This window comes from Magnolia sinica, chromosome 15 (genome assembly GCF_029962835.1).
Source record: "Magnolia sinica isolate HGM2019 chromosome 15, MsV1, whole genome shotgun sequence".
Lineage (NCBI taxonomy): Eukaryota > Viridiplantae > Streptophyta > Magnoliopsida > Magnoliales > Magnoliaceae > Magnolia > Magnolia sinica.
Window position 1 is genome coordinate 15,336,146 of NC_080587.1, and position 15,551 is coordinate 15,351,696.

Sequence of the window (15,551 nt, forward strand, 5' to 3'; positions counted from 1 at the left end):
ACCCTGTCATCACTTCCTGTTTTGCAAGGGTGTTGCCCCATGGTTGAAGGATCCAGACCATTGGTTTGATGGGCCCCTTTGTGGATGGAGGGTGCCCGGGAAACTCTGGATTGGAAGATCCCAATCCATTGATCTTTGGATTACATTTCCTGAATTCCTGTTGAATGCGGAAGTCACTGTATTTTCTTCGTTGCTTGCCTGTGATTGACGGGATAGGACCTTCAATCTGCAGGATTTTCGGCAAATCCCCAACCATGATGGCCCCATCAGGTCTATGGTTTAGCCACGGACATGAGCATCACATGTATTGAGTCCTCCAGCAAACTGTATGGTTACTGATAGCGGTATCTGTAATTGTTCATCAAAGAAAAAGGCCTTCAAGGAGAGGTGGCATCTGGGCCACTACCTCTCCAAATGCCACACTAAGAGACTCAATACTGGGCAACACCTTAGATACACTACCCCACTCGACTACTGAGTTGGGTGTGTGGGACAGGTGCAGCTATCATTTCATTTTCTTTTTTAGATAATGGCACAAGTTATATTTAAATGCAAAATCAAAATATCAAAAGAGGAAAGGATTAAAGGAATCATTGGAGACCACACCTGTATCTAATTTGCATGCTAAGACCTGCACTGAATCACTGGGTAATCTTCCACTATCACTGAAATCTATGGGACCTAGATTACGCTTGTTCTAGTGCTGTTGAAGTTCTTGAGCCTGTTGAGGGAATTTGGATTTCATGGGACTGCCGAGCAATCATGAGAGCTCTTCTTCGAGTCCTGATGATCAGTGAAACAGGATTCATAATGCTACCCCAAATAGCTGGGAGAAGGCTATAATGCTGATAATGATTTGTTTTTTCTGCGCCCCAAGTTGGGCCATAGTACTATTGGATGGTTGCGAGCCCATTGACTCCAGGTTTGCAAGGCATGTATCAAAGATAAAAAGGAGGCCGGTTTTGTTAGGACTTTAGTAGTTATTTTGCTATAGTCTTTGTAAATAGCTGTGTTGGCAATGCTACAGTACTTGCTATGGTATCATGCTATGTCACTTGCGACTCTTCCATCTCTTTTTCCATTATGTTCACCATCATTTCTTCTTTGGGTGATTTTTGGACTGCATGGCATCTCATGTACATCAGCAGGATTGTTTCTTTGTTCATTCAAATGCATCAAGTATGTTTATTAACGTGGCATCCAAAATAATGGAATGCCAAATTTTTGGATTTCGTTTGTGTGGATTTCTAATAAAGTTATCGTTATCTATCAAAAACAAAAAATAGTAGAAGTTGATAGAAGTGTGACCCTGATAATGGCTTTGCATTTAATGCTTTCTCATATGGACAGGCATCATGTCTATGAAAAGCGTGGGGGTCCAAAATCAGTTGAACTGAAGGAGGTTGGCCCTCGTTTCGAGATGCGGCTTTATCAGGTGACTGTCTTACTTGTTATTCTTTTTCTTTAATATTTCATATGGAAGTTTGGATTTTAATTACCTATTGGTGCTGTTGGTTGCAAGCAAAGTTCTATACTGGACAGGCTGTTCAGGGCAGACAGCCCGTTCCTGGTTTTTCAACCCAGTTTTTTGTATGGGAACCAAGGAAAAGTTAGATAGGTTGTTTCCAATAGTTGACCATTTTTTTATGGATGGCTTGTTCCAATAGAAAAATGTGTAGAAGTTGTTTTCCAGTCTCGGTATCCATTGGAACATGATGTTCCATACACATTTGGTACCCTTCTAGCATACTCCAAATGTGCCAATGTGCACGTACTGGTTGAGCTTGGATGATTTTAGGAGTGTGAAGAGGAAAGGAGAGAGAAGAGAAGAGATGAGGAGAAGAGAGATAGGATGAGAGTGTTTTGAAGAAAAGGGTTTTGTGTGTTAGGGCCCACAAGATCTAAAACTCACTTTTATCATAATGTTAGAGCACAAATACTTACTCCTCAGGAGAACATAACATTGTGTACTGACATCAAAAAACACATGAATACAAAATTACCCATCTCTATACTCCCCTCAAGTTGGAGCATATAGATGTTGATCATGCCCAACTTGTTAGTGATACAATGAAGAGCATCTTGATTGAGAGATTTAGTGAGAAAATTGGCTAACTACTTACTAGAGCGAATAAAAGGGGCCGCAATCCCCTTGTTAGCAACTTTTTTCCGAATAAAATGACAATCAATCTCAATGTGCTTCGTGCGTTTATGAAATATCGGATTGCGGGCAATGTTAATGGTAGCTTGATTATCACAATGCAAGGGAATGAGACCTAAAGAATTGTAACCTAGTTCCATCAGAATAGTGTGAAGTCAAACTAATTTGCATGTTGCGTGAGTCATTGCTCTATACTTAGTTTCAACAGAAGATCATGCCATGGTGAACTGCTTCTTACTCTTATAGGTGATAAGATTTCCACCTAGAAATGTACGATACCCTAATGTTGACTGTCTATCATGTAAATTGCCAACTCAATTGGCACCAGGGTAACAAGAAAAATGAAGGTGACCATGCGGTTGAAACAATAAACTTGTAGCAGAGTTGAGATACTGAAGAATACGATACATTGCAGTCGGATGTGCGGTACAAGGAGCATGCATGAATTGACTAACGATGCCCACAACATAGGATAGGTTTGGTTGGGTAATAGTTAAATAGATAAGTCGGCCAACCAACTGATGATACATCCCAGGATTAGAGAGGAGTTCAACATCTTTAAGGGTATTTTTTGGTTAGTTTCCATTGGTATAGTTGCAGGCTTGCATCCTAGCATCCCAATCTTGGTGTAGTAACAAGCTTACATCCTAGCATCCAAGTCTTGGAGAGAATATCAAGCACACATTTCCTTTAAAACAGCACAACTCTAGACTTTGATCAAACAACTTCAATTCTCAGGAAATACCGAAGAGTCCCAAGGTCTTTCATCTCAAACCGAGTCTTGAGAAAAAACTTAATGGCCACCATACCTTCAATATCAGTGCCAAATAACACAATGTCATCAAAATACACAACTACCACACCATAATTCCTGTGGGCCGCCGATAAATGAAATGAGAGTGATCTGCGTGGTTTCAAACAAAGTCAAGGAGAGCGTGACTAAATTTATCAAACCAGGCATGTGGAGATTGTTTGAGGCTTTAGATAGACTTTTTCAACTGACACACAAGTGAAGTGTTTGATATAGAGAAACCCGGGAGTTGATGCCAGTGTTCGAAGTGTCGATATTGTTACAAGTTTCGCTGGCCAGGGATACAAAAATAATATCGATATTGTGGATAATATCGCTGATAACCAGAAATGCGGGGAAACATGAGAAGAATGGTGGAATATTCAGAGAAACTTCAGGAGATGTTAAAATGTACATATTTGCATATTTAGAAATAAAACAAAATTGCAAAAATATTGCATACGTAACAAGTTTCCATTTAATGGGGCCTTAAAAGCATGTGTCGTTGTAAGAAATCAGTCCAACTATGCCCTCTGGCCTATTTAATCATCCAACCTTTCATCCAAACATCCATTAATATTGCAAAATATCAACAACACATAATATTTCACCAAGAAATCATCAACATTTGGAAAGGAAACAAAAGATTGTGGTCTCAATATCTCGTATGTTGGGATATCGATAATATCGAGATATTATCAATATTATCAATGACAAATCGAACACTACATACAACCATGTGCCCACGAAAAAAAAAATTCTCATAAACAAAATTTTGATGATATCAATATGTATTGAAATATTGTCGATACACTTGTGATACAAGCATTGCCTAGAATTTAAATAGTCGAAAATATTGGCGATATTGATGCATTGGCAATATAAGCGACACTTAGAATTTACATAGTTGAAAATATTGATGATTACATTAGCGATATTGATACATTGGCGATATTTAGCGATACATTGCTAATACCTAGAATTTATGATACTACCAATATTATCGGTATCGCTGAACTGGAAATAAAGATAATATCGGAGATATTTCGAACACTATAAATAGATAGACTTCTTCAACCGACACACAAGTGAAGTGTTTGATATAGAGAAACCCAGGAGCTGATGCATATAAATAGATAGACTTCTTCAACCAGCACACAACAGAAGTGTTTGATATCGAGAAACTTGGGAGCTGATGCATATAAACTTCCTCAGCGAGGTCACCATGTGAGAATACATTCTTCACATCTAGTTGAAAGAGGGGCCAAGACAAAATTGTTGCCAAAGAAATCACCACCCGAACAGAGTTAAGTTTGGCCGTAGGAGAGAACTTCTCAAAGCAATCCATGCCATAGATTTAAGTATAACCCTTGGCGGCCAACCATGCCTTATAACGGTCAACTGAACGATGATGAAGATACTTTGATGGTATAAAGCCATCGGCATCCAATAATTTGCCTACCCTTAGGTAGATGAACTAACTCAGGTATTGTTCTTCTCAAGAGCTTGCATTTCTTTCATCATAGCTTGAGTCCAATCAAAGCTATTCATAGCTTCCTTCAAATTACACGGGGCAACAAAGGAGAATATGGATGTTGCAAAATTCTGGAAGGAGGGTGAACAATGCTGATTGGAAACAAAATTAATAATGGGATGTTTTGTACATGAGTGGGAAGATTTGCGCAAGGCAATGAGAAGATCATCCAGAGTTTGAGAGTGAAACACAATACTGGAGCCACTAGCAAAAGCAGATGGAATGATAGGTGGCTGAGTGGTGGAGGATTTAATTCATCAATGATACACCAGAATGGGCTTGCAGGAGGCAGATGAAGTAGGGGTATCTTCAAGACAAGAGACAGGAAGGGGTATAAAGTTATATGGCACAAGCTCCCCCTGATGAGTAAGAGGATCATGTAGCAATCGCCCTTCATCAGGAAAGTAAGGAATCTCTTCAAAGAAGGTCGCATTAGTTGAGACGTTCTTACAGGTATGAGGGTTATAATATTTATACCCCTTTTGAGAACGAGAGTAACCTAAGAAGACGCATTTGAATAGCTCAAGGACGTGTCATTGCTACCAAGAACTTGAACAAAACACGTACACTCAAAGACTTTTGGGGGTAAGGGAAAAGGTTTATCTTGCGGATTTAGGATTTCAAATGAGGATTTATATGACAATTTTTGGGATGGTATGGAATTAATAAGAAAAGCAGCATTAAGCAAAGCATCATCCCAAAAATGTTTGGGAAGATTCATACTAAGCAAGAGGGCACGCGTCACTTCAAGGAGATGACGGTTCTTTTACCTGGCGACACTGTTTTGTTGAGGGTTCATGAACATGGAGTATGAGATAAGATACCATGATCGTGTAAAAATGCATTCAACTTGTACTCACCCCCATTGTTAGAATGTAGAATTTTAATAGGACACTGAAATTGAGTGACCACTTTATTGTAAATAAAAATTGAATATATTAAACACCTCATGTTTAGATTTCAGAAGATAAACCCAAGTCATTTGAGAGCAATCATCAATGAAGGTATAAAATATTTATATTAAAAAAGAGATAATAGATGTAAGGCCTCAAACATCCGAATGAACAGGTTCGAACGGTTTGGATTTCCTCCCAAATAAACTAGGAGGAAATACAGCCCAGTGATCTTTTGAAAAGTCACAAATCTCACAACATAGGATTTTAGTTATATAAATTGGAGGCAACAAAAGTTTTAACTTAGACAACGATGTATGTCCTAAGCGACAATGTCATTTGGACACGAACACCCATTCTAAGGATGGGGCACTAAATGCCATCACAGGTGCATCATTGAAGGAATAGACTCCTCCATGCTCATGGCCCTCACCAATCACCTACTTCGTCCGAAGGTCCTAAAACACACAATAAGAATGAAAGAAAGTCGATAGACAAATTGCGACGTGATTTCCTCTAGCAAGGAAAGGAAATAGGTAAGAAATTCCATCTCCTTAACTGGTCGGAGGTCTGCACCCAGTTATCTCATGGCGGCGCAGGGGTTAAAGATCTTAAAGATATGAATACAACTCTCCTTGGAAAGTGGATTTGGAGGCTCGCGGCTGAAGACAGAAGTCTCTGGCATTGTATTCTAAGGGGTAAATACGACAGCTCTTCTGATGGCTGGTGGCTGAAAGAATTACCGTCCACCAAAGTCACCCACATATGGAAGGAGATTATGAGAACGAAAAAGGACGTTCTGCCTAACATAGGCCTCATCCTCGGTAATGGTGAAAAAATTCGCTTTTGGGACGATGTTTGGATAGGAGATCAACAATTGAAACTTAGATTCCCTCTCTCCTACTGGATCACGACGTCAAGAACAGGGTTTGTTGTTGATTTCTTTCATTTTGCTAGAAGTAAGGTTGTCTGGAATGTGAATTGTAGAAGAAATTTAGAAGATTGGGAGGTTCCGGACTATACAGGCCTATTGGAATGTCTCTACTCCTCATCTCCCTCAACCTCAGAAGATGAAATTTATTGGAAACCAGAAAAGTCGTCCCTTTCCTCAGTCCGCTCCCTATACATTCAGCTAGATAAGCAAGAATTTGCACCTAATTCCAATCACTCCTTTCTTTGCAAGTATGTTGCCCCTCCGAAAATCATCATATTTGACTGGCTGGTAGGAAAAAAGAAAATTCTGACCATAGACAACCTCATCAAGAAAGGTATGATCCTCCCCAATATACGTCTATGTTGTATGCGTTCGGAAGAGACCGTCGATCATCTTATGCTTCACTGTCAGTTTGTTCACTCCATTTGGGCTGAGTTCATGAACAATTTTAATATAAGTTGGTGCTTCCCGGCAACGACAGATCTATTCTTGCTAGCGTGGCACGAAACTCATTTGGGTAAGACAAAAACTACTATCTGGAGAATGGTGATCCTGGCAGTGTGGTGGTCTGTTTGGGGGGGAAGAAACAACAGATGCTTTAGAAATCTCTCCAATTCAGTAGGATCTGTGGTGTCTTCGGCTAAGCGGCTCATCATAGAGTGGGCTCTCCATGTTAAAGATCTTTCAGGCCCTGACTTCTTTTTTTTGGGCATGTAATTTGGAGGCTTGCTTTCTCAGCAGGCTCCCCTCTTTTTTAATGAAATCTCTTCACCTTTCAAAAAAAAAAAAAAAATGAATGAAAGAAAGTTACTGAACAATTCAAAGACTTTGTAAGAGAATTGACAAATAAGAAATTAAGAGGAGAGCTGGGAACATTTAGGACAGATGGTAGCTACATGCTAGGAGAGAGATTAATGGAACCAGTTCCAGATGGAGTTTGGTTTCCATCTGCTACAGTGACAAAGTGAGATTGACTTGATGGAAGATAAGAGCTTAACAAATAAGGCTTACCAATCATATGCAAGGTGGCTCCAGAGTCAATGACTTAGAAATAAGAAGAGGACACATAAAGGGCAATACTTGATTGGGCTATAGTCACTCTGGAATTATCAAGAGTATCACGAACATAGAGTCGCATCAAGGCCTAATAGATCTCATGCGATAAGAGAACAGAGTCACCTGAAGAAGGCTTCTCAGGAGCAGTCGTATGTGAAGACTTCTCAAAATTACCCGAGGCACTACTGGCCAAGGATGTGCCTGCCTAGTATGGAGGTCCAATAAGGTCCCAACATTGATCAACAATGTGCTTTGTGCCCTCCATAATGTGTACGGGTGCGAGGTCCGTCACGACCATGTACTCGTCCACTGCGACCACGACTACCACATCCACAATGCTCACTATCACAACTCTTGTCTTGATTATTGGGCCCAGAACATGACCATGTCCCTGTGCACCCAATATCGAAGCTCTAAATCCATGGCTAAAGGAGGGGTGGTCTCCAATTGCATATGTAGATTGATTAGGAGGTACAAAACTAGAGGTGGATGGGGTTGTGACCCTTTGACACAACATAAATAGCAGTTAGAGAATGAAGGGGTTCTATTACTATAATTTGTTCCCAAACACTATATTACTCAGAGTTAAGGCTAAATAGGAATTGCATGCGTCGAGTGTCTTCAAGTTGCTTCCATGCACGATTATAATGCCTTGTACAATATGAGGGAGGGGATTGATAGAGATCTAGCTCATCCCGCATACCTTGAAGAGCCTAAAAATACTCCTTCAAGGATCTTGAATCTTGTTGAAACTTGCTAATATTAGAGACCAGCTCTCTCTCTCTCTCTCTCTCTCTCTCTCTCTCTCTCTCTCTCTATATATATATATATATATATATATATATTCTATGCTTCTAAATACATGCCATGAAGGGTGTCCCAGATCCTTTTAGTAGAGGACCTAGAGGTCGGGACATGACAAAATTATTCACTGAAGGGTGTCCCAAATCCTTTTAGTAGAGGACCTAGAGGTCAGGACATGGCAGAATTGTTCACTGTAGATTCCATAATATTAAGTAGCCGAGCCATGACTAGGTACTTCTCTTTGGTCCAGGTCTTAAAATTCCCATCAAAAGGATTCAGAGGCTTATCAAATGTGTAGGAAAGTCTCTCTCTTCCCCCTAGAAACAACTTCATTGATTGAGCCCATTGTAGATAATTGTTACCATTCAACTTTAATATTGTAATCAACAAAGGGTTTGATTCTGAAGATCCCACACTGGATTTAGAAGAGATTTTGTCCTTCATAAGGGTCTACCAAGAAGAAACCCAAACAACGATAACTCAAAAGGAGGCACACACTATACAAAAGTCATAAATTTATGCAAATATGGGTTCCAGATAGAGGCCGGGAGTTCCAGAAACAGCCTTAGAACTGAAAAGCAACGTCTAATATCATAAATAGACTTGAATCGGGCTTGGAGACGTCTCACACACCAAGAACATCAGCTCAACATGCACTGAAAGTTCTAGTGTACGGTAGTGACCCTCTGACACATAGCATAGATAGTCAGAGGAGGTGGATTCATAACTATAATCTGTTCCCGAACACTAAGGTAGTGACCCTTTGACACATAGCATAGATAGCGGTCAGAGAGGGAAGGGGATCTATAACTATAATTTGTTCCCGAACACTGTAATACTCAAGCTTAAGGCCAAAGGGGAATTGCATGACTCGAGTGTCTTCATGTTGCTTCATGCATGATCATAATCCCTCACGTAGTAGGAAGGGAAGGGCTAATAGAGATCTAGCTCATCCCACATATCCCGAAGAGTCGAAAAATACTCCTTCAGTGATCTTGAATCTTGTTGAAACTTGCCAATATTAGAGATGAACTTAAAAACTTTGGATATATTCTATGCTTCTGAATACATATCATGAAGTGTGTCCCAAATCCTTTTGGCAGAGTTCAGGAACATGATAGAATTACTCATAGTAGAGTCCGTATTATTAAGTACCAAAGCCATGACTTGGTAGTCCTCTTTGGTCCGGGTCTTGAAATTTCCATTTAAAGGATCCAACAGTTCATCTAATATGTAGGAAAGTGTCTCTTCCTCCTAAAACAATTTCATGGATTGAACCCACTGTAGATAACTGTTACCATTCAACTTTAATATGGTAAGTAACAGGGGATTTGATTATGAAAATCCCACACCGGATCCAGAAGAGATTTTGTCCTCCATAAAGGTCCACCAAGAAGAAAGCCAAGCAACAACTCAAAAGGAGGCACACACTATACAAGAGTTACAAATTCACGCAAATCAGAAACAACATTGAAATGAAAAACAACTTCGAATATCAGAAATAGACTTGAATCGAGCATGGTGACATCTCACGCACCAAAAACATCAACCCAGCATACACCGAAAGTTCTGGTGTATCGCGAGAACCCCCAGGACCCAAGAAACGGCCCAGCCGAACCACCTTTGGCCTCACAACTCATCCAAATCTCCCCCTCAATAAAAAAATAACTCATCGGACAGTCAAATAGGGTAAAATTGACCCATCATGTGGAGAGATATCCAAGAAACATCTACCGATTTGAGCAAAAGCGCAGAAAAATTAAAATTTGTGGTTTTTCTGTTGGATGAGAAAAGTGATCTAAACATACCTCGGATGAGCTCCAAAAATTCCACAAAAATCACTATAAATCTTCTAAAATTGAGGTACTTCAAATGTTGTTCTTCCCAATCTAAAACAGCCCGTGCAAATTGTACAGTGCTGATGTCAGTCGTACGGTTGCTAACGTCAGCAGGTTCATGGAGGTCTGATCAACTTGAAATGTGTTCTCTGATACCAAGTTGAGTTTGGATGATTTTAGGAGTGTAAAGAGGAAAGGAGAGATGAGGATAAGAGAGAGTTTTGAAGAAAAAGGATTTTGTGTGTTAGGGCCCACAAGACCTAACACTCACTTTTATTATAATGTTAGAGCACAAAAAGATACTTCTCAAGAGAACATAATATTGTGTACATGCACACAAAGAAAAACACATAAATACAAAATACCCATTCTTTCAAGTGCCAACATCCATTTTGTGATCCTCAATCTAGGTGTTTGATAAACAACATCCAAGACAACCTATATGGGACAACTGCTCTAATGTATATTGCCACTGTCTTTTCAAGTTATCTTTGTCAATGCCTGACTCGTTTTTTAATGTTATTTTACACTCAAACTAGTACAAGAATGAACAAAATCCATTCTTGTAGAGCTACTATGGTCGTTAAAAGGTGTTGGCCGCCATGGTACAACTGTTTTGTGTGATTTGGCGTGCAAGTATCTTGTTAGTGTCTAGGGATTGCCACTATCTTGCTTGATAGTGTGCGATTTTAGGCGAATCACGAGAGCATTTGTTAATTCTAAGATGGACAAAAAATTTCTTATCTGAAACTTCCTTTCTATACATAGTCGGTGATACTTATACTAATAAAAGAGCTTTGCCAAGTGATGCAGGACGCATGCATGTGGCTAAATGGTGAAGTGAGATCAATCAACAAATTAAATGAAATAATAAAACTCACAAATCATGCCAAAATCATCAAATATCTCAAGAATCCAACATGAAACTATGAATAGTCTAGGCCACAATTAACAAACTATGCCATGCATGATCATCGAATACTAGAAATTAGGATCTAATGGATGTGAGAACACCCAAACAGCATAGGAATAAGCCTATTTCAAAAGGGATGAACTATTACTGCCTAGGGTTTGCTCAATTAGAATGTAGGCTAACCTAGGGTTCAAGGAAATTAAGGTTTAGACAGTTCAAATGGTTTAGGGATTTTGGGGATTGAGCCTTACTTGAGGGGAATTAGGGACTTGAGTGGTTGGGGGATTTGGACTTTAGCTTAATTAGGGAAATTGGGATTTTAGGGTTTGTAAGATTTTGGGAAAATTGGGTAGTAGGGAATCTAGGGATAGGGTTAGGGTTTTAGAAATGGATTCAGGGGTTTTGATGTGGGGTAAGAGAGAATCCAAAAGGGAAAAGTGTTGGACCATACGGCCAGCCTAGGGGCTCGCACGTGTGGCCATACGGTCACACGTGTGGGTCGTTGGCTAGGGTTTTGGAATCCTCAAAGGTTGGGTTCAGTTGGGGTTGAAGTTGGATGATGAAAAGTTGAAGAAAATAAGATTTTGGATGGTTTTGGATGTGAAGGGAAGAAGAAAGATGAAGTTTTGAGAAAATATCTCTTTTGGATAGAAAAGAAGAGAAAAGGATGATGATAGATGGGAAGCCCCGCACCTCCATTGAATGCAAGGTGTTCCATATCTATTACGATACGCCCGTAAAAGCCGATACATATAGGTAACAGTCATGACCGTTACGTGATACGGGGGTGAAACGGGGCAGTTAGTTTTTCGAGACCGTATCAGCCGTTACGGTGGCCGTAAAGGCCGTTACAGGGCATAACGTAACAGTCAAAAGACGATCACTTTTTTCTATTTAAATTTATTTTTCTCCTCGTTTTCACTTTTCTCATTCCAAAAACTCTCCTATATCATTTTACAACAGATTTCGACCACTATAGCTTTTAATATTAAAACTGTAGATTGAAGTGATTTAAACGAATAGAATCTCTGAGGGCCTTTTTTCAAAAAATTGACAAAGCATTATTTATGCCTTTTTCTGATTTCTAGTTCTAATACTTGATTGTGATGTGTAAACATAAACATTAAAGACATAATCACATTGAACAATTCACTAGACAGCCCGATACAACACTCTCACCAAAGAGTGGACCGTTACACTACCATAAACAGGTTCAAAACAAAAAATCAATACATATTTGAAATATTTACATTATTCTTGATTTTCTAGATATTTTTTCAGAATTTTTCGAGGAAAAGAAAATTTTCAAGCATTACGGGGGTTGTAACGGTCGTTACGCCCCATTGGCCGTTATGGCCGATACCCGTATCGGTAATGGTGGTGAATCACACCACACCCAAGTTCTAAATCACATGGACTATTCTTCAAATCACATGAAGAAGAGAAAACACAGTTCTTTTTTTTTTTTTCCAAAATAAAGGCATTAGGGCGCCACATGCCTCCCATTTCTCTTTTATAGTCTAGAATGAGACTTTTACAAAAAACCTCTCATGAAAGAATTCTCATAATAAAATCATATCTCAAGTAAAACATAAAATAGTCCAAAAATAATCAAATAAATGACAAACACTACTCAAAATAAATAAATCTAAACTATCCTAAGCTATTCATGGCCAATGGGGTGGTCCACGATCAAGAGTGGTCCAATGGCCCATCATATGCGATCCAACGGTCCGATCGATGCGTGCACTCAATCCAACGGTCCAGACTCCTTAAGAATGCAGCCCACATGCATCTTCCTAGTGTAGGGTCTTCGAAGATGCATCAAATGCATGTAGGGTCTTCAAAACGATCCACTTGGGCTCACGTAGTGGTCATCCATCCAGAGAGAAACTAGTGATGATTTCCTCCTCCTCTGGTAGACCCCGAATGGTGCTTCGATGTCCTCGTCACCAAGCCCACATGCCTTACAGGGAAACACGCCCACATGTCAACATGTTTGCCATGTGATATATGGATATAAGATCCAAGCCGTCCATCAGGTCAGTCCAACTGTGAAAATGTCTTGGTGCAAAAATCAGGCCTGTCCACCTGTCTTGTTGGCCGCAATTGATGAAACAAATGGATGGCTGAAAAAATCTTGGCAAAGTTTGGCTAGGCTGCGTGCCATTTTCTTACATTGAGGCCCGCCTAAAGAGTAGACCAGCTTCTTCTTTTTTGTGGCCCAAATCATCTAATATGGTTTGACTTATCTGATGGAAGGGTTGGGTCTTCCTAGTGTGAGAATGGCACATGTAGTGGTGTGTCTCATATACATGTATGGGCTAGGAAATCCATTTACTACTATATATATATATCTAAGGCAATATCAAGTGAGACTATGGCTGCACGAAGCGTTTAGGGAAGCAGCGAATTGTTTATTTGGAAATATTAGCAAAGTATAAACAGCTAGGAAGCATGGGCATAAATCCAAAGTGCCAAGCAAAGGAGTGGCTGCCTGGTTTGAAGGTTCATGCAATGAAAGAGTTAGACCATTGCCATCGTCGTCATCTAAGCCTTTTATCCCAATTAATTGAGTCAGTAGTTTTGTGCTCTCATTGCCTGTCAAAGCCCAGATAAAGGAGGGTTGCAACTTGGGGGTTTGGGTCGGGTTGAGGGTCAACACAAGTCCAACCTGACCTCAAGAGGACCCAACATGCATCCCGACCCGACCCGATGCAAATTCCAACTTGAGGTGCCCGAATTCCTCTATATACCGAACCCTAAACTGACCCAACCTGACCTGGCTCAGCACAACCCAACTCAAATACATTAATTGTTCCCATCCCAACTTAACCCAATCTGATTGCTTCAGATTGGGTTGGAGTTTTCCAACCCCAATCTGACCTGAGGGCCCTGGCAACTTGACCCAAACTAGGGTTGGGTCTTGCAACCCTGGTAGGGGTGCAACTTGTGTGGTTGCGTTGGGTTGAGGGTCAACCTGAGCCCAACCCAACCTCGAGGACAAAACCTCAACCCAGCCCGACCTGAATTTGCTAAACCCCGAACCCAGCCTGAGTTCAGGTTGGGTGGGTCAACTGGGCTGTGTTTGCGTCAGGTTAGCAGCTGGCTTCAAAGTGTGGCCCCAGTAGGACTGTTAGAGGGAGAGAAATTGCAGCCCATATATGACAACACATGCAAGCATGAATATATGTACAACCAACAACCGATGGATATACACATGCATGTTCATTGGCATCCCATTTATAGGAACATATGGTGATGAGACATGGGATGCATATGTGAACAGAAAATCATGCAAGTGATGCCATCTCTGCACTTTGATTATATGAATTAATGTGGGTACATAGGTTCATAATATTTAAATATGCCTATGCCTGCATATGGATTTAGGAATAAAATGAAATGCATGCATCTTTTATGTACTTATTTACATACATAAATTACGGCTGCAACTTGGGTTTGGGTCTAACCCCAATGCAACTGACCCAACCTGAGTTCTGGTTGGGTCTGGTTGAGTTGTTATGGTCTTCGGGTTGGGTTGGGGTTGGAAATCCAACCAGATTTGAAATCGAGTTGGGTTCGGTTTGAGCAAGTTTGGGTTGGGTTTGGTTGAGTTGGGAACAATTACATTTGCTTGTGTCAGGTTGGGTTGAGTAAAGAACTTGGGTTTGGAATTCGGGTTGGGTCCTCTTGAGGTCTGTTTGGGCTCGGGTTGACCCCCAACGCAACCCACCCAAGTTGCAACCCTAGTACGTATGGCTGTGTGGTTGAGACAGTACTTGCAACTTTTTTATGCACGCAGTCTCTTTTGTTCAATTGCTTGTACTCACATCAATATTTAGGAATTGCGTAGAGTTTCTGATCTGCCGGTGGAAAAGAATTTGTTACATAATTTGTTTATGATGGTGGCCCACCAACCAGCTTATCAATTAAGATTTTAGATATCGATGAACTCTCTGCATCATGCCATGCTTTCTTCTTGACACGAAAGATTACGTGCATGATATCTGACTGGTTTTGACATTTCTTTCCTTTTTCTGTTGTGTTCCAGATCAAACTGGGGACGGTTGATCAGCGTGATGCCCAAAACGAGTGGGTCATCAGACCGTACATGAACACCGCAAAGAAACAGAAAATCCTTGGAGATTAAACTAATTTAAATTTTCCCAAGCCATCAAAGCCTGGGCAACACAAGCAGTTTTGTAAAATGAGGTACCTCTGCATGGGTGTGGTGCTTCCATTTTCAGCCTGGAAGCTATGATACAACCTTTGGACATTACACCTTGATTGTTCTCTAAGGATCACAACAGATTTGGTACATTCCCATCAATTTAATATATCTTCTTTGAAAGAGAGGAAATTTTCATTGTTATACATTACTGATAAAAGTAAATTTTTGTTAATTGATTTCGGTCCTTTCCCCCACATAGATATTGTACAGAATGAGCTATTTTTAGAGCTAGGTGTTTGTGTGTAACCAAGGAGATCAAAGTACTTGGGAAATTGAACTCTGTTGGGCTAGCACTGGGGCAGGTTGGCCCATACGTTTTTGGGTCCAACACAGGTTTGGCTCAGGCCTGGTATTTAGGTACATGGGTCGGGCATGGACCTGATTTCCAGAGGAG

General features: G+C 40.4%; 1 protein-coding gene across 4 annotated transcripts in view; it reads left to right on the top strand.

Annotated features, from left to right (window-relative positions):
* The window catches only part of LOC131226772 (uncharacterized), a 31,624-nt gene extending 16,291 nt beyond the window's left edge, over positions 1–15,333 (top strand). For all 4 annotated transcript variants that reach the window (XM_058222492.1, XM_058222494.1, XM_058222493.1 and 1 more), the window contains exons 9-10: positions 1,351–1,435; positions 14,978–15,333. In XM_058222492.1, coding sequence (XP_058078475.1) covers positions 1,351–1,435; positions 14,978–15,076 — 184 coding nt within the window. In that variant the 3' untranslated portion in view covers positions 15,077–15,333. The remainder of the gene's footprint in view (positions 1–1,350; positions 1,436–14,977) is intronic.
* The last annotated feature ends 218 nt before the right edge of the window (positions 15,334–15,551 follow it).